We start from the raw sequence: 23,006 nt of genomic DNA on the forward strand, positions 1-23,006 counted from the left end.
AGTCACTTGAAACACATAAGATCCACAGTCCTATCGAGCGTAGTATGGCTTCAGGCGCACGACGTGGACGACTTCAGGTCGTGGTGGGCAGCGTGATGATGTTCTTGTTCCGTCGGGCATCACCTCGTAGTTCAGCTCGCCGAGGCGACGAAGTACCTTGTATGGTCCAAAGTACCGTTTCAGCAGTTTCTCAGAGGCCGCGGCGACGGATGGGCGTCCACACCCACACCCTGTCTCCGGGCTGGAAGTGAACGTCCCTGCGACGAGGGTTGTAGCAGCCCGCGTCGACGCGTTGCTGGTCTTGAATCATGAGTCGGGCGAGCTGGCGGACTTCTTCGGCGCGTTGAGCAACCGCCTGGGCGTTGTCGCTTTCATTGTCAGATGGCTCATGGGGCAGCATTGCGTCCAGCATGGTCGTTACCTTCCGACCATGTACCAGCTGGAAAGGGGTGAATCCAGTGGTCTCCTGAACCGCCGTATTGTAGGCGAACGTGACGTAGGGCAACACCTCGTCCCACGTCTTGTGCTCTACATCGACGTACATAGAGATCATATCGGCGATAGTCTTGTTGAGTCGCTCGGTCTGCGAGTGGTATGCAGTGGTTCGACGATGGCCGGTGCCACTGAGACGAAGGATCTCTTGCGTCAGCTTGGCCATGAACGAAGGTCCGCGATCTGTAATCAGAACTTCGGGAGCGCCGTGCCGGAGGACGATGGACTCGATGAAAAACTTGGCGACTTCCACAGCAGTCCCTGAACGAAGAGCTTTCGTTTCGGCGTACCGCGTGAGATAATCTGTGGCGACGACGATCCAGCGGTTCCCCGACGTCGAAGGCGGAAAAGGACCAAGTAGATCCATTCCGATCTGCTGGAAGGGTGTAGTTGGAGGAGAAATGGGCTGCAGAAGTCCGGCCGGCCTCGTCGGCGGTTTCTTGCGTCGCTGGCACTCGTGGCATGATCATGTGTATAGGTGGACGGTCTTGGGGAGCTTCGGCCAGTAATACTTTTCACGAATACGGGCCAGTGTCCGGCTGTAACCAAGGTGTCCGGATGTCGGGTCGTCGTGGCAGGCTTGGAAGATCTCCTCTCGAAGGTCACTCGGGATTACCAGCAACCATGGTGTGTTGTTGTCGCCGAAGTTTTTTTTGTAGAGTACACCTTGTCGGATGGCGAAGGTCGGCGGTACTCGTGAGAAGACACGTGGCACGGTACTCCTGCCCCCTTCTAGGAGCTCGATTAATGCGAGCAGCTCAGGATCGTCCCGTTGACGTTCGTGCCATATCGTCGGTGTTCACTGCTCCTAGGAAGCACTCGTCGTCATTGTCGTCGCTGCAGCCGGAAGGGGTTTCGACGGGGGCTCTGGACAGGCAGTCGGCGTCGCTGTGCTTGCGGTCTGACTTATAGACCACTGTCATGTTGAACTCTTGTAGTCGAAGACTCCATCGAGCGAGGCGTCCTGACGGGTCCTTCAGCTTTGCAAGCCAGCAGAGCGAGTGGTGGTCCGTGACTACACGGAACGGGCTCCCGTACAAGTACGGACGAAACTTCGTTATTGCCCAGACGACCGCAAGGCATTCTTTCTCAGTTGTGGAGTAATTTTTCTCCGCCTTGGACAATGTCGGACTTGCGTAGGCGATGACTCGTTCGATGCCTTCTTGCACTTGGACTAGTACTGCGCCCAGTCCCGCGTTACTTGCGTCCGTGTGAATTTCTGTTTCCGCATCCTGGTCGAAATGTCCAAGCACAGGAGGAGTCTGGAGTCGTCGTTTCAGTTCGTCGAATGCCTGCTGTTGCTCCTCGGCCCATTCAAACTTCTCGGCGTCCTTCGTGAGATTCGTAAGTGGTGCGGAAATCCTTGCGAAATCCCGAACGAAGCGTCGATAATAGGCACAAAGTCCAAGGAATCTTCGCACGGCCTTCTTATCTGTCGGCGCTGGAAATGCCGCGATGGCGCGAGTCTTCTCGGGGTCTGGGCGGACGCCTTTGTTACTAACCACGTGGCCAAGGAACTTCAGTTCGTCATAGGCGAACCGGCACTTTGACGGCTTGAGTGTGAGTCCGGTGGTCTGAATGGCTTGAAGAACAGCTCGGAGTCGTCTCAAGTGCTCGTCAAAGTCAGCTGAAAATACTACGACGTCGTCAAGGTAGACGAGACAACTCTGCCACTTCAGCCCTGCCAGTACGGTGTCCATGACACGCTGGAAAGTTGCTGGCGCCATGCATAGCCCGAAGGGCATCACCTTGAACTCGTACAGTCCATCCGGCGTGACGAAGGCTGTCTTCTCTCGGTCCCGTTCGTCGACCTCGATTTGCCAGTAGCCGCTCTTCAGGTCCATCGATGAAAAGTATCGAGAGTGGCGCAGCCGGTCTAGAGTGTCGTCGATGCGGGGGAGTGGGTAGACGTCTTTCTTCGTAACCGTGTTGAGCTGCTGGTAGTCCACGCAGAACCGAAGAGTTCCAGCACGACTGGAGAGGCCCATGGACTGCTTGAAGGTTGGATTATGTCGTCATTCAGCATCTCTTGAACTTGCTGATGGATCACCTCCCTTTCCTTAGCGGAGACTCTGTACGGCGATCGATGCACAGGGCGCGCGTCGTCCTCGGTAACGATGCGGTGCTTGGCAACCGCGGTCTGGCGCACCTTCGACGACGTCGCAAAGCAGTCGCGGTATTCGGCGAGGAGGTTAACCAGCTGACGCCGTTTAGGGTCCGGAAGCTTAGGGTCAATGTCGAGCTGCGCTGGCGACGTACTGTCTTGCTGGGGCGGCGAGGATTCGTCAGTAGTCGCGGTGATTTCGGCGGGGTTTCAGAGTTTCTTGACGTGGCCCACGGCTGCACCTTTCGTGAGGTGTTACGTTTCGTTTCGGACGTTCGTCACGAGGGCCACAGTCCGCCCATCCTGAAGTTCTGCTACTCCCCTTGCAACGCCTTTGCCTCTTCCCAGGAGCAATTGGAGGCTTCCCTCGAGAAGAACTTCGCCACAGGAAGCTTCATCGATCCCGACAAGTACGAAAACACTCGACCGCGGTGGTAGGTTTACGTGGTTTGCGAGGACTCGGACCGTGGGTGACGTCGCTTGGGGTTCCTCCGCTGGTGGAGCAGGTTTTCGTAGCGTCAGCCGGTTTGTTCCGAGGTCGATGACGGTGCCATACTCGCAGAGAAAGTCCGAGCAGTGCATCTCCCGACTGGTGTGATGAGATGTCCTCCGGCGGTTCGTATTTGGGGTCCTTCCCACGGCGTCGTGACTTTTCGAAGGCGGCGGGAGAGCCTCCCACTCAAGACTGAGTAGTCTGCTCCGGTGTCCATGAGTGCCGATGTGTCGTGGCCGTCGATGACGACGTTTAGGTTGTTGGACACCGTTGCAGGGGCGTCGTAGCGATGCGTGGCGTCGGGAGAGTGGGAGCGCTCCGGCGTTCTTGGAGGCTCTTTACTCGGGTCGTCTTCGGCAACGGCACCTCCAGGCGTTGCCGCTCTTAGTTTTCCCGACGAGATAGGGGGTACAGGCTGTCACGGCGCGACCGACGGAAAGGCGACGCGGAACGTCGGGGGGATGGAGAACGGGAACCTCGTGGTGCGGTGGGCGCTGGTGACGGAGGGCGACGGAGGTATTCCTCGATGTCCTTTGGTCGTTCTCCAACACGAGGTCGACGGTCGTTTGGAGCGAATCCTCGCAGGCCGAGCTGGCGGTAGGGGCACCTCCGGTAAACGTGGTCAGCCTCCCCGCAGTGGAAGCACACCGGGCGTCCGTCATCCGTGCGCCACACGTCGGTCTTTCGAAGTCCACGCTGCTCTTGGCGCGGCGCTTACTGCGGCAAAGAGACTTCTCGTCGGGGTGCAGATGGGTACTGCCGAGCAATAGGAGGCTGCAGACGACGAACAACGGCGGCATAGGTCACAGCTGGTGGTTCCGGTGCGGCGTCGGCGAGAACGTCTGGCTGGAGCGCTTGCTGGACCTCTTCTCGAACAATCTCGGCGATCGAGAGTGAAGCTGGACGTTCGGAGGCAGGTATCAGCTTCTTCAGTTCTTCACGGACGATGTCCCGGACTAATTCTTGGATCCCCGGAATATTGGGGCTGAGGGCGCAGCTTGACGGCGTGGGTGCAGCGACGGCAGGAGCTCGGTGGAAGTGAGCGGCTCGTGCTTGCAGGGCCCGTTCAATGTTGGTCGCCTCTGTTACAAACGTTTCAACGGTGATCGGCGGGTTGCGGACGAGGCCTCCGAAGATGTCATCTCGTACCCCTCGCATCAGGATCCTCAACTTCTTTTCGTTGGTGGCTTGAGGGTCGGCGCGAGTGACCAGGCGCAGGACATCCTCGACGAAACTGGTGATGGTCTCGTTTGCGCCCTGGGTTCTCATTCGAAGAAGGTCCTTGGCCCTCTCCCGTCGATATTGGTTAGTGAAAGTTCGCCTCAACTCATTCTTGCAGGCGGTCCACGAGATCTACGAAGTCTCCCGATTCTCGAACCAGTGCCTGGCCGTTCCTTCGAGCGCGAAGTAAAGGTTCTGCAGGCGCTGGTCGTCCGTCCATCGGTTGTGCTGGGTCACCCGGTCATACTGTTGAAGCCAGTCCTCGACGTCTTCGTGGGCGTCCCCGTGGAATGGCGTCGGAGTACGGGGTGGGACGGGCAGGTAGATGAAGGCAGGAGCGGCCGGGGTCTGCGACTGGTTGGCCATCGTCGTCGTCGTCTTCGGCTTGGGCTTGTCCAGTAACGAACCGTATTCCGGATCCTCTCCCTTCATGCGCCGGCTGGTCCGGGTTTCGGGCTCCGTGGGGACTGGTCTCCTCACTGGGCTTGGAGCTGGACTTGCACTGCGGGTTCTTGGAGGGGAACGCTGCACGGGCATGCGGTACCCCGCACCTCCACCAAAATGTCACGGGTGGTGACCAATAAATAAGAGGAAATAAACAGGAAGAAATAAACGTTTAATGTGGCGAACTTGTGCCAAAAAATAAAAGGGTACAAACAATAATAACAGAGCGTCGCGGGCGTCGAAGTCGGCGTAGCAGCAAAGTCGAACGCTGGGACGAGAGTGCCTCCGGCTTGCCCGCGGAGCCGCTTTTGTACACACGTTGGCTTCTGGAGCATTCGACGTAGAAGGTTCGACGCCTAGAACATTCTGACCTCGAATCAGCTAGACGGTTCTCGATTTCACCAGAACATCACATTACAGTATCAACAAAAATGCATAGCCGCGGCCAGGAATCGAACCCTGGCCTTTTGCGTGGGAGGCAGGCGCGATAACCGTTAGGCTACGGCCGCGCTGCCTACTTGGCGCGCGGCAATATACAGTCACTACAGTAGCCAAGGTGCTATGGATTCGGATATGGGTTTATGGCTGACCTTGGCTATCAGCAATATCTAACTTGTGTTATTTTCCGCTTGATCTTCCGTTTCATCAGTTTGCCAGTATTCCTTTTGTTATTTATTTCTACCCGTTTTCACTGGTAAAAGTGAGACTTGCTCCCTCCGCCAAAAAAACAATGAAGCATATTCTTAATTTATTGCTTCTTTGTGGCCCTCTCTATGGACAGAACTATTGCACACGGAAAGAGATGGTGCATAGTCGGAGCGGCTGCTGGAGCGGCTGCTGTGGCCTGTCGACCCGCCTCTGCTTGTGTACTTCCGTTTACATTCCCATGTTTGCGTTCGTCCGCGACGCGATCTCTTGCACTTTCATTTACGTTCTCTAACTTCACTCATTGAATGGTGTTTTACTGACTGATCTTTTTTTTCATCTGTTTTTTATCAGTCACATGTGTGACATTTTTTTTATTGTAATAAAAGTAACCTTTTCATAAGTGTTCGTTGAAAAAAAAATTCCAGTTGTGTTTTTTGATTGCGCATTCTTGTTTAATTCACATCAAAAAGAAAATTTTTTGTTTTCAAAAATGTTTTTATTCGAAACTACTATCCATATTCGAAAATATTCAATTCAATTCAATTCAGTTCATAACCTTATTATTCAATGCAATTTGCTTCGAAAGATTCTGATGTTCGCACACCTCTAATCATAATTTGTAATAAAAAAATTATAATCAGTAGTACAAAAGAAAAAACTAATTTTTATAGACAAAGGAAAAGACTGATTATTTTTGCATAAATGTAATATCAAGTAAGTGGTGAACAAGGTCATGTACTACTGTAAAACCTCGTTATAACAAAGTTGAAGGAGTGATCTTAATTATTTCGTTATAACCATTAGTTTGTTATAGCCAATGTCCATTTCTTGCCTATTAGCAAGCAAGGGGAATTATGATTGCTTTGTTATATCCATTAGTTTGTTATGTCCCATTTTGTTATAACGAGGTTTTACTGTATATAGCAATATTGTTTGATGCCAACATCAGTGTGAAAACTTGTATTTACAAAATGGCTTTTGTTTTCTCTTATGACTTTCATAGAACTTAACTTTTTTTTCGTGAAAAAATGAAAATAGTTGAAAACGAAGTATTTTAACGGATTTTCCAGTAAATTTTTGTCTAGAAAGACAGAACATCAGATGTATAGGCAAAGAAACAAAAAAAATAGTTTTTCACAAACGAAAAAAGTTAAAAATTCTAAACTGAGAAAAATGCATTTGAAAGTTGGTAACATGTCCCACTTGAAATGGTACTTGGCACATCATCTAAAATGCACCAGGAGCATAGGTGAGTCCTTCCTGTTCACGGTCTTTCTGTGCATTAGCCACGGCTTCCATCTTCCTTCGCTTGTGTGAATCTTTGGATGACTCAAGAGCCTTGACCTGGGCCTTTTCTATCTTCTTTTGGGCGGCCTTCACGGCACGTGCAATGTGGTGGCTCCCTGCTTCGATGCTTATCTCTAAGAGGGCTTCCTCAAAGCCTCAAGGTCCCAGATTAAACTGGAGGACCGCCAAGGCAACAGCAGACTCCACGGTCTTGAGGGAGGTGAACTCCACCTTGGCACACCTTTTCCAAATCAGTGCATTGAATGACTCATTCGCATTTTGAGTCTTCATTCTTGAGCAGCGCTCCAGCAAGTCCCTTCGTGACAGTTGATTGTAGGGGGAAACCAATTCCTTCACAATCCCTGGAAAAGGCTGGCTTGTGGGGCCTGGATCCAGATGGTTCTCCTGCAGCCTCAAGTGCCTTGCTGCGATTGTAGTGGCACAAGGAGTTTGTTCCAGTGGGAGTAAGAGTGGAGAAGACTGGCAAACGCCCCATGTTCCATCGCTACGATATCTGGGGCATTATCCTTTAGGGAGCGGGCATAGTAATTTGTGAGCTGCTTCATTTTTACATTTGTTAGCTTCTTTTTGCCACCAAGCCCCTTTTTAGCCTTCTTCGAGGCATCCAGGCCAGAGTACATTCGCTTCGCAACATAATTGATGGAATCCTCTTTCTTCATTTTCTTGTCATAAAGTCTGAGGCTAGCAACTTTCAGATATGCCTTGCTGTCACCATCGCACAGTACCGTGGTGTATTGCAGGCCGTGCCGCTCCACAGAACGTCCGAAAATCACTGCCGCAGCTTCTACTTCCATAGCATTTGAAGATCCTTGAAAATTCTTCTGGCAGTCAGGGCAGTGGCCTTCAAGCCATTCTTCGTATCCTGCAGACCTTGGCTTTGGACTTTGGGTACACACCTGGCAATAATTGCTCTGCACACTGAAGCCGAGGACCAGGCCACTGCTGAGCTCGATTGCCACTCTAACACCAAAGTGGGAGGTTTGGCCGTGCTTATGCCACGTATTGTCGTACTAAACGCACACATCCAGCAGCTCCTCTCCTTGGGACATCTCCGCTTTCCGGACAGACTGTGCTGCACTCTCCATCACTTTACTGGTAGCCTTCATGGTAGCGTCTTGAACTTTTGCCGCAACTTTCTGGGCAGACTTCAGACATTGGTGGAGGTAGGTTGATGCTGTTAAAAAAGTTTGAGAACTTCGTGAAACTCATTCCATAGTCGCGCGCCGCAAGTCCGATACGCGCAACAAGTTCATTTTGATGAGTATCGCCGATGTTTGACGAGTGCGGTGTACTTGCCACTTCACCACACGACGGGCACACGACGATGAAACTGAGGAGTGCACCCTTGCCTCAAGAGTGAAGGTTTTGCGGGATTTCCGGGGTCAAATGTGCGTAATACCCATGAGAAAGACTCTTTTATAACGTCAACAAGTGTTTTGAGCCAAAAAAGAAAGGATAATATGTGAGAAAAATAGAAAATATGCCGGACCGCCAAGTTTACACTGCTACCCAATAGATGGCGCCGGTGTGCCCTCTTGTTGTAAGAGAGATTAACAGGTTCCAAGGCGCTCGGTTCTAAGAGGTCGCAAGTGTGTGAATGTGCTGCCCAGAAAAAAAAATTTCTGCCAAAAAAAGTTGATTTTGAAAAATGACATATTTACATCCACCAATACTTAGAGTATTCCAAAAAGTTTAATTAATTTTCACTGCATAGTTAATTTTTTATAAATTATTTTCTGTTCGCCAAAGCTAAAGAAAAGGTAGCGTTTGGAGCACTTTGAACGCATTTTTTTCCATTCCACTTTTTGGTATAAATTCCATTTTAGTCAATCTATCGTTTGATGACGGCAAAAAGGGAAGGCTCATTCTTCCCTTTTCCTGACTGAAATTTAATAAGGAATGTGGCTATGGAACTTTTTTGTCACTTTACGCATGTCTTTTATAAAAAATGTTGACATTTCGTCGAAGACACAGAAGACCAAAAAGTTGTCCAATTTTGCAGAAGAGAAAATTTATAGAAATAAATTACTTTTTAGAAAGAATGTTCCATAGCCGCACCCTCTAGGCATTCTGCTACATATCTAGCAAATAAAAATCTTGAACATTGTTATAGTTTTCCGACGATAGATTAACTAAACAATGTAGGCGTGTTGCTGATAGAAGCTACTCTAATTTCCTTTTCATTTAACTGACAGACCTGAAATTGTGTTATACACCCTCTAGCATGACCACCAGCCTACCTTGTAAATTTCATGAATTTTAAGACAAGGGTTCAAAAGTTGACCCCCCTAGGGGGCGTGTCCCCTTAAGGGAGGAAAACAGTGGAGTACATGACTGATATCAATTTAATTGTTTGCACTGAGTTGACCACTCCTTGCCAAGAAATGGTACCACTTCTATGTCTCTGGCCAACCCCATATAGACCAGTGTCTGCTTTGTTTGATGGGCACCCCAATGTCTGTTTATGCTGATGCCATGACACAGTTGGGGGGGCTGCACTTTTTTTAAGACTCCGTTTCTTTTAAAAACCTTCGCACATGTTGTAGTGCAAGAACGTCAGAAATGCATAGTCACGAAGTTCCAAGAACAACACTGATGACAAGAGTGCTGTAAAAAGCAAAAATCTTATTTCATGCGCAGCCCTTCTCTTTACGAAGCCTGCGTTTGAGATTATTATTTCCCATTTTTATTGCTGGGGGCTAAGATTTTGGACACTAGTCTATATTTTTGGTTTAGTTTCCTGTCTGAAATGTATTTGATAGTACTATCAATAATTTTGCAGCACTAATAGACAACCTTCCTGTACCCTACTCACTTCTTCTTCCAGTTGGAATAAAGGTTGTAGTCAAGTTGCAACTACCTTCTATTGCAGCCTCAGCAGCCACATTGTGCACAGGACTGTTAGCACTAGTTTTTCTGAAGGTCATGAGTACATTTTTGCAGTGTTCCAGTTGGTGAGAATAATGCATCATATTATACTGTAATAGGCAAATCAAGCTTTTAGTGCAGTTACGGTAAACTCCCGTTAACTCAAAATCCTAAACACCGGGAAAAATTTCATGATAAGCGAAATTTTGAGATAAGCAAAGTACCTAAAGTTTCGAATACCGACCAACGAGACGGGAGGCGGCTGTGGTCCGGGTTGAACAAAGGCGACGCACGCGACAATGGCGTTGTGATGTGGCGACCACGGGGTCGGGAGAGCCGATAGAACGCCACAAGCCAGCACAAACTTCGAGAAAAAGAGAAAGAAAAGTCGCGGGAGATGAGGAGAAAGCAAAAAAAACAAGCGTCCTTGAATTGTCCTCTTCGCTCAGTGCATTGCGTTATGTGCAACCGGAACATATCCGCGGCGCGGGAGATGGGGGGAATTCAAAAAGTAGGAAAACGAGCGTCCTTGAACCGTCGCTCCGCACGTGGAGTTCTGTGCACCCACCCAGAATGCATCCGCGACGCTTTTTTTTTTTTTTTCTGGCAATCCTCTTTCTCTTTGTTCGCATTATTTTTAGGTCGCAGCAGCTTCCTCCGCGATGGAGATAAGCTTTCTTCTCAATGTCCTTTCGGAAATATTTTTTTAAAACTTTTTGCAGGGAAAGTTTTGAGATATACGATGCCCGTCTGGGAAACTTTTCGAGATAAGCAATGTCAGAATACATGGTGCCTATGGGGTTCATTTCGCAACGCACAAAATTTCCGACTGAGCCGATCTTTTGAAATGTGCGTGTTCGAGTTAACAGGGGTTCACTGTACCTCAACTCTATGTATGTTTTTCTTTTTTGTGACAAGTGCTTCAGGCCTCTCTTGGTTTCAGCATCTTAAAATTTTGGCTGATAGCTAGTGTCTACTTTTGTATGTGCAGTGCTATATTGGCTTGACTTACACATTCATAAAGCTTGATCGTTTGAGTACAAAATATCTTTAGAGCTAACATTATCCTTCCATCTTCTACGACTGTCTCAGATCCTGCAGACGGATCAGGAGATCAACGAGTTGGATCACAGCGGCTTCAGCACACAGAACCCAACTGTATTTGCTGGCAACCTCGGAGACGGCCGCTACGTGCTACAGGTACGTGGACTTTTGACAACTTCTACTGGGAACACTGATATGACAGTGTGACTGCACCACTTTTCTCTGGGAAATTGGATGTTTAACGTTCAAAAGTAACCGAGAGATTTTAAAAATATTTGTAGTGAAGTCAAAGAAAAAATGTATTGCCTCCACATGAAACAAAGCAGGCTTTTACAAAAAAAAAAAAAAAATTATGTCTGAAAAAAAAAACAAAAAAAACTATCAGCCTTTCTACTGTGGTGAAGAAAAAAGAGCAGCAGAGCTGTAATATGTGCCGTCATCTCTGAACGACGGCGGCAACCAGACAACCGGCAGTCCGGTTGTCTGGTTTGGCTGTCGCTTATAGATGGCGGTAGCTGTCTAGAGCATTGTGTCGAGATTTATTTGTCCACAGACACGAAACTGGGGAAACTAATCCTTAACAGCTTCGCTGTAAAAAAAAAAGAAAGAAAAAAAAAAACTATTACTATCATAGTTTCTAGACTATAGTCTGCGTCCTATGTATACCATAATATCCTGAGAGATACCCCACCCCCGAAGGATAACACACCCCATATTTGTGGCTCGATTTCCTATTTTTTCTTAAACACCGAAAAATCGCACGCTTCTAGTAATCATAGTGTTTGGGTCAATGATGGTCTGAGCATAAATGTGGCTAGTTAGCTATGGTGGGATATAAGCAAACATTGCTGACTGGAGGGTACAGTCATCTTTGCTTCACTTCCCCTCGCCGCAATAAGTTTGGCAGGGACACATAACCTAAAAATACAGTCGAGCTCACTTATAACGGCCCCACTTAAATCAAACACTCGGTTATTGCAAACAATTGTTAATCCCCGAACATACTTTGCAAGAATCCTACAGAAGACTATCCACTTTTAATGGCCGCTTCTGCGCGCAATTCTCGGATAGAACAAACAAAACGAAGTACTGGCTGCCATGAAAGTACGGCAGGGGAGAGAAGGACCAAAACACGGAAGCACTGCCGGCAGTGCCGAGGTCTTTTCTTGGGAAGGGGGAGTAGAGGGGAGAAGAAAGGAAAGGGGAAGCAAGGTACCCAAGGCCATCGGTTTGCACGCTCTCTGGACTCTATTCAAGCTTATTGGCCCATTCTCTCAAAGGGAAAAGAAGCATTGGAGCCGTGTGCAAAATCTATGTAATTTTCTTTTGGTTGCTGCAGCTTTGGGGTGCCCGCAGGGGGCACCTGTGAAAGCAGGTGTTTGGAGAGTGGCGTCTCCACGGACCCCAAGCCGTGCGGGTTCGCCCGCCCATGTCTGGCTGTGCGTGGCTGTCCCGTGTCTGGGGAAAAGGGCATCCTGGTGGTTGAGCCGAGCCCGGGGTAGGTTTGGACCCTTCGGGGCCCCCCGGGCGAGGCAATACACCACTTCGGCCCCCGCTTCTCATAGACGGGAGTCCTGGTAAGGCCCGGCCAGGATGATTCAGTCTAGTCGCCACTTCTTCTACTATCCCCTCTTTTCTTTCTCTTTCCTCCTTTCTCCTATTCTTCGTTTTCACCTTCTTTGGCGGCAAGGGCTAACCTTGGGTGGCGACAGAACTCTTTCTTGACCCACACTTGGTTATTCGCGTCTCCAGCTCGACGCTCGCCCTCCCGCGGCGGAAACGGGAAGCGCTCTAGTGAGGGTCCCCCGATTCTCCTGCTCAGCGGGCATGGCGGAACTGCTTGCGATCATGGCTCGCGAAATGTCGTTTCCGAATGCAAACAACACTCTTCACTGTTCCAACGTAGTGCTGCAGCCGGTCTGGGATCGTACCTTACTGGAGAGTTTTAGTATTGCGCATAGAAGCAAACGCAAGCGGTGTGCGTTTGCGTTAGAGTTGCGTGCCCCACGTTGTGCGTGCGCCTCATCGCCATGCGCCATCAAAGACCGCAATTTCGGGCTCCGCGCACGCGCAGTGTGGAACGCGCAAAGCTAACGCAAACACACAGGACTTGAGTTCGCTCGTATACGCAATATTAAAACTCACTACTGCTTCACCGGTTTTCAACGCCAACGAAACGTGCTGCAGTGAGCAGACGTGCAAGCAGGTAGGCGTTCCTTCGAACTGAAAAGGCTGAGATTGGCAAAATGACGGCGAGCAAATACAAAAGTAAATAAATGTTATGAAAAAACTAGGAATTAAAAAATACATGGAATGCGAGTCACCGATGTTTCTTTCATCATATTCTCGGCTTGCTTTTGATTTAGTGTGTTTTCCTGTGAGCTTGCGTTATTTCTTGTTTTTGGTACATATGCACGTGTGTATTTCTACCCTCAGAACTATGTACCTCGCCCCCCCCCCCCCCCCCCCCTGCAATAATGCCTTCGGGCGCTGCGGGGTAACCCGAAATAAAATTAAAAAATAAAAATAAAAAGGCTTTTTTTAACTTTTGGGCATTTGTTCTGGAAGTATATTGGCGGCGACTTTGGACGTTTCACCGATTGTCAAAAGTCGCGACTTTGATAGCACAATATACATTACCTACAATTAATGTAATTTTACATTGATTTCTCACATTAGCTAGATTGTTTTCATTGATTTTAGACTATTTTTATTTTATTTGTAATTAAAATGCAGCAATTGGAACCAGTGATGATAATTAGCACAGTTTTCATTGTCATATTTCTTCGCGCGTTTAAAATTAGACCATAAGCAACAAATTATATTAGAGCTTGAATAATTACTTATTCAAATATGTGAATTTTAATATTATTATTATAATACAAATCGCGGCGATGCATGCCTCTAATTAACGCCAAGATCACGGAATACTCTATTTAACCATAATAGTCTTTCCAGAAAGGTATAATTCTGTTTTCTTTTTAGCATATGAAAAACTGTGACATGGTTATCGAGATAGACATACAATTAAACGCTGGATGTAATATGAAGTCCTACGCGTCACGCGGTGCTATAAAGACACACACACACACTTCAGCTGTCTGACTCGGATTTCGTCTTGGGCTGTTGCAGTGAGAGCAGCGTTTATTAGTTTATGCGTTTCGTGGACATATTGTAAAATTGGAATTATTTTCTTATTCGTGTGCTGGGATAATTGTCATTATTTCCCATGACAATTATCTGAGCGAGAAAAAGGCATCGAGAACGCACAGATATCAGCACTGATTTTTTCAACAACGACAAATATCAGCCTGGATCGAACAGTATGTCACAAAATAAATTTTCCGCGAACAACTTTTCTAAGTAAATAATTACGATGTGAGACACATCTTGAGTCATGAAAGAACCCGAAATTAAGACATCTGTCCAGAAATTAAATCCAAAATAGAGGTAAGTTTCGGTTTCGCTCCAGAATTAAAACGCGCATCCTTCCGTAATTAATACGCTAAACACTGTTCTTGTTTTCAGGTTAAAGAGGTGACCTACGCTCATGAAACATTAGCTTCCTCGTATTACCAGAAATAATTTATGTCGCTCAGTGAAGCCAGCACACTAGACAGGCTCAACAGCGGCACGCATCTCTGACCCTCACTAAACCCGCCATCTTGGAATATGAGTGGCGCCACCTATAGTTAGTTGGAGTCGCGAATAGCATCCTGGTAGCACTGATAGAGTAACATACTCAGACAAGCCAGACCTGTTATGAGATGTTACCTATCCCCTTGTTGGACTCCGTGGTGGGTGGTGCGCTACGGACGCCGAAGTTTTTTGCCCTTCATATGGCGCCCCTCCCTTCTAAACCCGGTTCAAGGCAGGCCTCCAAGAGGCCTCGCCCTGAGCCCCAAGTCATTGGAAAAGCCCCTGAAATGGGAACATTTACAAAGTTTTTTGTGATTCACTCGAACCTTGAAGAAAAGCCAGTGTCCAAATTGTCCCCCTTTGTGGTAGCCAAAGTGCTAGAAAACCTTATTGGATTCTCGTGCAAAGCAAAAAAACTCCACTCCGGCGACCTTCTCGTTGAAGTAAACACGAAAGCCCAAAGTGAAGCACTCTCTAAGATGACCAGCATAGTCGACGTCGAAGTGTTCGCGAGTCCTCACCGGACGCTCAACACGATCCGTGGAGTCCTTTCTGAAGACGACTTCCTCGATGCTAGCGAGGAAGAAATCCTGGAAGGACTGAAAGATGCCGGTGTTGTCGCCGTTAAACGTATTATGTTCCGCAAGGATGGCAAGGAAACCCCGTCAAAGCACGTGATCTTGACCTTTGAGAGACACACCCTCCCTGAAACTGTGAAGGCAGGTTATCTCCAGTGCCGCATCCGTCCCTATGTCCCCAACCCGCAACGTTGCTTCCGCTGCCAACGCTTTGGGCATGGGTCACGCAGTTGCAGAGGGAAAGAAACTTGTGCGAAATGTGGAAGCCAGGAACATGTTGCTGACATCTGCGAGGCAGCGGCCCGCTGTAGTAACTGCAGTGGGCCCCACCCAGCTTACTCCCGCACCTGTCCCCTTTGGCGTCAAGAAAAAGAAATTCTTTCCCTAAAGGCAAAGGAGAACATCACCTACTTGGAGGCTAAGAAGAAGCTGTCCTTCCTCTCAAAAGGAGGTTACGCCAAGGTGGTGCGAAGGGGCCCTGCACCACACTTGGAGACTAGGGCCACCCAGGTCTCTCCTGAGATCTTGGCGGCTGACCTAAGGGCCCCATCCCTTCGACAAAAGCAGCATGCTGCTCCCCTGGGCAAAGGTGGGCCGGCAATAGCCGTGCCCGCCCTACCCTTCAAGACTGCAGCGCAGGGTCAGCAGGCTTCCTGTTCTCGCAGAGAGGGCGCTTTAGCTGCTTCCTCTGCTCAAGACAGGCCAGCACTGTCTGCACCTGTTAACACTGGCCGCTCTCCTAAGGAGGAGAAGAAGCGAGGCCCTCGGCCTCAGTCCCTGGAGAGGCAGCCAGCAACCAAGGAGCTGCGTGGTTTGCACGCAGCTTTCCTGCCGAGAAAGGAGGTGGAACAGATGGACGGGGTAGAACCCCTCCCCAGTACATCGACCACCTTTCCACCTAGTTCTGGTCGTGGTCGCGGATTGGGGCCCCGCGGTACAGACCCTCCCGGGCTAGCAGGCAAGTCTGCCTGCAAGGCTAAGGAGAACACTGGCGCTGCCTTGTCTGCCCCCTCATCGACTCCGGGTTCTGACCAGGATGAGATGGAGTGGCAGACTACAAAGAAACAAAAATCGAAAAAACTCGTAACTCCTCTGAAGTGAGGTAACTGACTCACTTTTCCATGTGCTTCGGTTTTCGTGCCTAAAATGGCTTCTGTACTCATACAGTGGAACTGTCGTGGCCTTCTAAGAAACCTGGATGATGTAGAGCATCTTCTGGAGGAGTACAAGCCACGAGCGCTGTGCTTGCAAGAGACTCATTTGAGTCCCAGCCGTACTAATTTCCTCAGACGTTACCAGGTTTTCCGGAGGGATCGTCCGAGCTCTGTCAGTTCCTCTGGGGGAGTTGCGGTGGTTCTCCCAAGAGAAGTTCCCTGCACAGAGGTTCCACTGTCCACATCACTTGAAGCAGTGGCTGTTCGGTTTTTGCACCATAAGGCTCTTACAGTATGCTCTTTATATCTGCCATTTTCCCTTACTTTAAAATGTTCAGATTTTAACTCGCTGTTAGACCAGCTTCCTGAGCCTTTCCTTTTGATGGGCGATTTTAATTGTCACAACCCTTTATGGGGGAGCACACGTCAGGATGTCAGAGGAAAAATTGTTGAGTCAGTTTTAACCACACGAAGTCTTTGTCTTTTTAATACGGGCCAGCCTACTTATTTTAGTCCATCATCCTTGTCATCAACTTCCATCGACCTTTCAATTGGTTCTGCTAGTTTACTTCCAGATTTTTCCTGGAGTGTGGATTCCAATCCACGTGGAAGCAATCATTTTCCTACTCTTTTAACCTGTAGCATAGCCCCTCTTTTAATTCATACACGCCCGCCTCGTTGGAAGCTTGACAAGGCTGATTGGGGCCTTTTCAAGCAGGCGTCGCTTTTAGCATATGCTCGTCTCGAAAGTCTTACAATTGACGAACTCAATCATCTTTTAACCGAGCGTATTATCACAGCAGCCAAGCTGTCCATCCCGCAGACATCTCAATTTCTTCCTAGGAGGCCAAAGCCCTGGTGGAATTCGGAATGTGAAGAGGCACGCAAGAAACAAAATCGGGCCTGGGGTATTCTGAGACGATACCCCACTAGAGATAACCTCATATCCTTTCGGAAAATGAAGGCCCGTGCACGCTACGTCCGAAGAAAAGCGAAACGGGAAAGTTGGCAAGGGTATGCTTCCACTGTAAATAGCAGTACCTCACCTAAGGAAGTCTGGGATCGAATACACAAGATCAATGGTTCCTACCATGCATTTAAAATCCCCCTGCTTTTTAGGAATGGAACATGCCCAGACACACTCGAGGAACAAGCTGATATTTTTGGAGAACATTTTGAATATATATCCAGTTCACATCATTATTCATCTACTTTCCTTCGACACAAGCTGAAGGCTGAAAGCAATCCCTTGAAAACCTCAGGAGGTGAACAGGAGCTATATAATGCTACATTCAGCTTGCACGAGCTCCTCGCAGTTCTTCACAACACAAAGTCCTCAGCTCCTGGACCAGATGGTTTACATTATTCAATGCTACAGCATCTTCATCCTTCAACACTCGATGTAATTTTATATCTTTATAACCGCATATGGCAGGAGGGCTATTTCCCTTCATCTTGGAAGGTAGCTCATGTCCTTCCACTTTTGAAGGCTGGTAAGGATGCTTCTTGCGTTTCCAGTTATAGGCCCATTGCTCTTACCAGCTGTCTCTGTAAGACATTGGAGCGAATGATTAATCGCAGACTAATGTACTATTTGGGGCATGGTAACGTACTCAACAAATTTCAGTGCGGCTATCGTTCATCAAGGTCCACAGTCGACCACTTGGTCTGTCTCGAAACTGTTGTGCGTGAGGCCTTTGCACACGGGCAGCACTGCCTCTCCGTGTTCTTCGATCTCGAGAAAGCGTATGACACGGCTTGGCGCTTTGGCATTTTGAGGGACCTGTTTGACCTCGGATTACGTGGTCGCATGCTTCGTGCCATTCAGAGCTATTTAGACAGGCGCACCTTTCGAGTCCAGCTGGGGAACACACTTTCCCGTGAATTTCTGCAGGAAAATGGAGTGCCGCAGGGGGGAGTACTAAGTGTTACTTTGTTTATAGTTAAAATGAACTCCATTGCTTCTGTAATCCCTTCGTCGGTTCAGTATTCACTTTACGTCGATGATTTACAAATTTCAGTTTCCTCCTGTAACCTCTCAGTCTGTGAACGCAGGGTTCAGCTAGGCATCAAGCTAACTGAGTGGGCTGACAGTAATGGGTTTAAGTTCTCTCCTGAAAAGACTGCATCTGTTTGCTTCACCCGTAAACGTGGAATCCTTCTTGAACCATCCCTAACAATCTACAATAGTAATGTTAGTGTTCAACCTCAGCACAAATTTTTGGGTCTTACGTTTGATAGTAAACTGAATTTCAATGCTCATGTAAAAAGCCTGAAACTGAAAGCGCACAAGTCTCTCAATATCCTTAAAGTTCTTTCTCACCGGTCTTGGGGCTCGGATCGATTGTGCCTCCTGCGGATCTATCGTTGTTTGGTACGCTCTCGACTAGACTATGGCTGCTTTGTTTATGGGTCTGCCAGGCAGTCTGTTCTCAAGATGTTGGATCCCATTCATCATTTTGGGCTTCGGTTGGCTACAGGTGCATTTCGTACATCCCCTGTGCCCAGTCTATACGCAGAGGCTAGCGAGTGCTGCCTCGAGAAACGTAGATTCGCATTGGGCATGATGTACTCTCTTCGCATCCGATCTGTCCTCCAGCACCCTACTCGAGAAGTTGTTCAAGATACACGCTCGGAACGACTCTTTCTCGCAAAACCTAGCGTGATCCCTCCGTTCAGTATGCGACTGAAGACCTTGGCCCAGTCTGTCGGATTAGATGTGGCATCCCAGGTAGTAGAATTTTCTGGCATCATAGCACCTTGGGAGCACCCTGACATACTCTGCAACCTGTCTCTTGCACAGTATAACAAGAAAAACACTCCGAGTGCTGTGCTTCTGCAAGAATTTTATGAACTGGCTCAATTGTATGAAGATCATACAAAGTTCTATACAGATGGAACAAAATCTGAGACCTTTGTTGGCTGCTCTGTTATTGGATCCTCAGTGGAAGTTGTAAGGCGGATAAATACTGCTGCTTCTATTCTCACAGCAAAGCTGTATGGCCTCCTGTTGGCTACGGAACACATAGCCCGTCACAGGATACCCCTGGCAGTGGTTTTCACTGACTCTCTTAGTGCCCTGCGAGCCATCTCTTCACTGCTGCCTACAAGGAACTCTCTTGTTATTGAAGTTCAGAAGAAAATTATTGTGGCAGCCAGAAAGCATTGCACCATTGTCTTTTGTTGGACTCCCAGCCATGTTGGTATCCCAGGCAATGAGGCGGCCGACCGTGCTGCCCGCACATGCGGCAGCAGACAGGTAGATATTAAAACGATCCCTTACATGGACTATCGCCCTTCTGTAAGGTCTCGCATACGAGCACAATGGCAAGCCGAGTGGAATAAGGAGATCCACAACAAGCTGCATCTTATTAAGCCAAATTTGGGTGAATGGGCGAGCGCCCGGCACCAGGAACGCTTTTATGAAGTAGTACTGTGTCGCTTGCGGATTGGCCACACTCATCTGACTCATGGCTACCTGCTCCATGGGGAGGATGCCCCTTTGTGTGAACAGTGTGACAAACCTCTAAGTGTTCTTCATTTTCTAATTGAGTGCCCTTTCTATGAACGGGAACGCCGATCTCACTTTGCACAGTTATACAGAAAGCACATTCCCTTACACCCAATGTTGTTATTGGGTGATGAACCATTCGTAACTTACAAGCAGGTTTTTAAGTTTTTAGAAGCTATTGGTCTTCTACATCGACTGTGAACTTCAAAGCTTTTCACTCATGTCCATTTGTGTTTGTGACATTATCTGATTCATGTCTCATTCCTCTACTTTTAACCCTGACCACTAGAGTCCTTTCTTCTCGCTTACCCTCAATGCAATAGTTTCCTTCTTTGGCGCTCTTTGGCCTTAGCAGCCCTTGCGCCATAAAAACCCAATCCAACCCAAGCTTTGGGGTTTTTTGCGTTTCTTTCATCAGAAGCATATTGTAACCTCTTGTTTGGTTTTGGCTCGACCTGCGCGCAGTCTTCTTCGTTCACTCCCCGAGTTTTCGGTCGTCGTGTCAGACACGGCTCCGATTTCGAAGAGACGGGAAGTGATTGACTGGGGCACAAAATCTGCAATCCTTCAGGAACTGAGCGCCGGGGCGAAAAAAGACGACCTGTGCAAGAAATATGGCTTATCAAAGTCCATCATTTGGACCATTGCTAAGGACAAGAAGATCATTGCAGCAATGAGCGTGAATGGTGACTGCAGTGCTCGGAAACAGTTGCGGCACGCTGCATACAAGGTCGTCGAAGACGCTCTCTTTAAGTGGTTTCTCGACGCTGCTGCTCGACCTCTGCTGTTCGGGAAAGCCAAGGACTTGATATTTCTCCCGAATTTCCCCGAGTTCAGCCCTGGAAACGGGTGGCTGCATCGTTTTTATGAGTGGCACTGGATTGTTTATAAGTCCATCGTCGGGGAAGTGACATCTGTCAACGTGGAGAGAGCGAAGCAACGGCTTGCCAACAACCTCGACGAGATCTACAGCTACAGTGAGCAAGACATCTACAACGCAGACGAGACTGCCTTGTTTTACCAGATGAGGCCTGTGTGTACGCACAGCAAGGTGCGGATAACTGTGCTGCAATGTAGGCGGCAGTGACAGGCGCTTGCCTTTTGTCATTGGAACGGGGAAGAAGCGGTCCTGTTTCACCAGGCCCCTCCCCGTACGGTACCAAGACAGTGCCAAGGCGTGAATGACTCGGGAACTCTGCCCAATGGCTCACAGAGCTTGACAAGGCCATGGTCCAGCAAAAGAGGAAAATCCTCTTGATCTTGGGTAATTGCTCGGTGCATCATGTGAATTCGCCGCTGAAGGTTGTCACTTTGATGTTCCTCTCCCCAAATGCCACTGTCAAGTCCCAACCACTTAACATGGGGATCATCAGGAATTTCGAAGTCTGCTACCGCTGCCGCGTCATAGAAAGGCTGCTCATTGCAATCACCCGAACGAGTGCGCAAAGTCGTCAGGTGACGATCTTCTTCATGAACGCAGTGGAAATTCTGAAGGCCTCATGGTTGGAGATAAGGGCTGGGAGCATCAAGAACCGCTATCGGAAAGCTGTGATTTTGTTTTCTTCCGCGGAAGCGAGCCAAGACGACGCATAAAGCATAGACTCGTCCCTGTGGACCCAAGCCTGACAGAGGAGGGGCAGACCTGGGTCGACTTCGTTGATGCCAACGAAGATGTGGTCGTCTCAGAGAGCGCCTCCGATGAAGCTGTCATGCATGAGGTGCGGCCAACTGTCCAGGACATTGCGGTGTCCGACAATGAGGGTGACGACAGGGCGATGGGGTTGCTCCCTTACCTCCGGTCTTGACGACAATGGCTTTGGGGCACGTAGCTTCGTTGAAGCAGCTGGTCTATGCACGGGGACTAAACGAAGTGCCCATTGATCAGCTGAGCAACCTGGAGAGCGCTAATATAAGGTCTGCACTATTGAAACAAACCGCGATTACGAACTTCCTTAAATAAATGCCGCGTGCGTCGATCGCGGGTGTCGCGCTTTGAATCTGTGCCGTGCTTACTTATTTATTATGACTTGCAAAGGTAAGTCGTATTATAACAAACTTCTGTTATAGCGAGCGCGTTTCATGACATGGAAGGGTTTGTTGTAAGCGAACTCGACTGAGCATTTTTTCAACTTTTCTTCATTGCACACCGAAAGTTAGCCCACCCCTAATTTTCATCCGATTTGCTCTTGATTTTAGATGGGCAATCTCTCGGTATGTTGCGGTAGTTTGGCAGGAGCAAATTTTGGCTGATGAAAGTTTTTATAGTTCGCACCCAGTGCAGAGTCCACATACTCTGCATGTAAAACATTCTCATATACAGCACACCTTGAAAAAGGCATGCTTTATTAAGGCACAAAGCAGTTTGTATCAAACATAAATCATTGTTTCCATGATATGTCGTTCACAAAATCTGTTGTGTCTTGTCATAATGGCCGATCTTGAAAAAAGAAATCCTTTTATAGTCGACACCTATAGATAGTCCGTGGCCTTTAGTCTGGAAAATATGGTCTGGTATACTGTCTGAAATACGTATATACACTGTCTGAAATGAATGGGAAAAACATTTCTATACACAGTTTTCAATAGACCTAACAGTTGGTCTGCACGCAGCTATACTGCAGGAATTTTCAAACAAAGCTCTGGCATTCCGTTTTGTTGCAGGTGTGTCCCATGGGGGTGCGTCTGCTGGATGGCACCCGGCAGCTGCAGCACATCCCCCTGGACGTGGGGTCCCCCATTGTGGGGGGCTCCCTGGCGGACCCCCACGTGCTCATCCGCTCGGAAGGGGGCCTGGTGGTACACCTCACCCTCAGGGGGGACCCAGCCTCGGGCTGCCGCCTGGCCGTCCTCAGGCCCCAGCTCACTGCCGTGGTGAGCCATAGAGTGAATGCTCTGACTTGTCACTGTATCGGGTCCGGCCCGGTCGGGTCGGGTCGGGTCGGGTCGGGTCGGGTCGGGTCGGGTCGGGTCGTGTCGGGTCGGGTCGCGGCGCGGCGCGGCGAGGCGGGGTGGGACGGGTTGGGTCGGGTCGGGTTGTGTCGAGTTGAGCTGAGCCTGGTCGGGTCTGGTTAGGATAGGATAGGATAGGATGGGTCACCTGTCGAGGACTGGTTAGTGCCGGGAAACGAAACAACGAGCATTCATTCTTAGCATTTTTACCAAGTACGAGAGAAAGTGAAACCTGGTTTTTCGGCCTGTATAAATAAGCTATGTTTGCAAAAAGCTCCAAATTTGTGTGAGTGTAAAGCAAGAGGTAATGATAGAACTGTGGAAGTTTGAGAAAATGACATTGCCTAGGTAGAAAGATAAAACAAAAAACTAAATTTTTCTATATGCCAAAGTTTAATTAGGACTAGTATTCTTCATACTAAGGAGTGGCATGGTGGGATCTTGCCTGTGGCATTTATTTCAGTAGAAAGCTTGTCAGCAATGAAGACATCTTTTTTTTCTTGCTGACAAGTTTTTTTAACTGAAATAAATGTCACAGGTTCCCACAGTGTCA

The 23,006-nt window shown here is 48.6% G+C and overlaps 1 protein-coding gene across 4 annotated transcripts in view; it reads left to right on the plus strand.

Annotated features, from left to right (window-relative positions):
- LOC8025089 (cleavage and polyadenylation specificity factor subunit 1) overlaps window positions 1-23,006 on the plus strand; it is an 80,270-nt gene that overhangs the window by 19,461 nt on the left and 37,803 nt on the right. For all 4 annotated transcript variants that reach the window (XM_042291876.1, XM_042291875.1, XM_042291877.1 and 1 more), the window contains exons 17-18: window positions 10,671-10,778; window positions 22,166-22,375. In XM_042291876.1, the coding sequence (XP_042147810.1) occupies window positions 10,671-10,778; window positions 22,166-22,375 (318 nt within the window). The remainder of the gene's footprint in view (window positions 1-10,670; window positions 10,779-22,165; window positions 22,376-23,006) is intronic.

Source organism: Ixodes scapularis, unplaced genomic scaffold (genome assembly GCF_016920785.2).
Source record: "Ixodes scapularis isolate PalLabHiFi unplaced genomic scaffold, ASM1692078v2 PGA_scaffold2__306_contigs__length_199485367, whole genome shotgun sequence".
NCBI lineage: Eukaryota > Metazoa > Arthropoda > Arachnida > Ixodida > Ixodidae > Ixodes > Ixodes scapularis.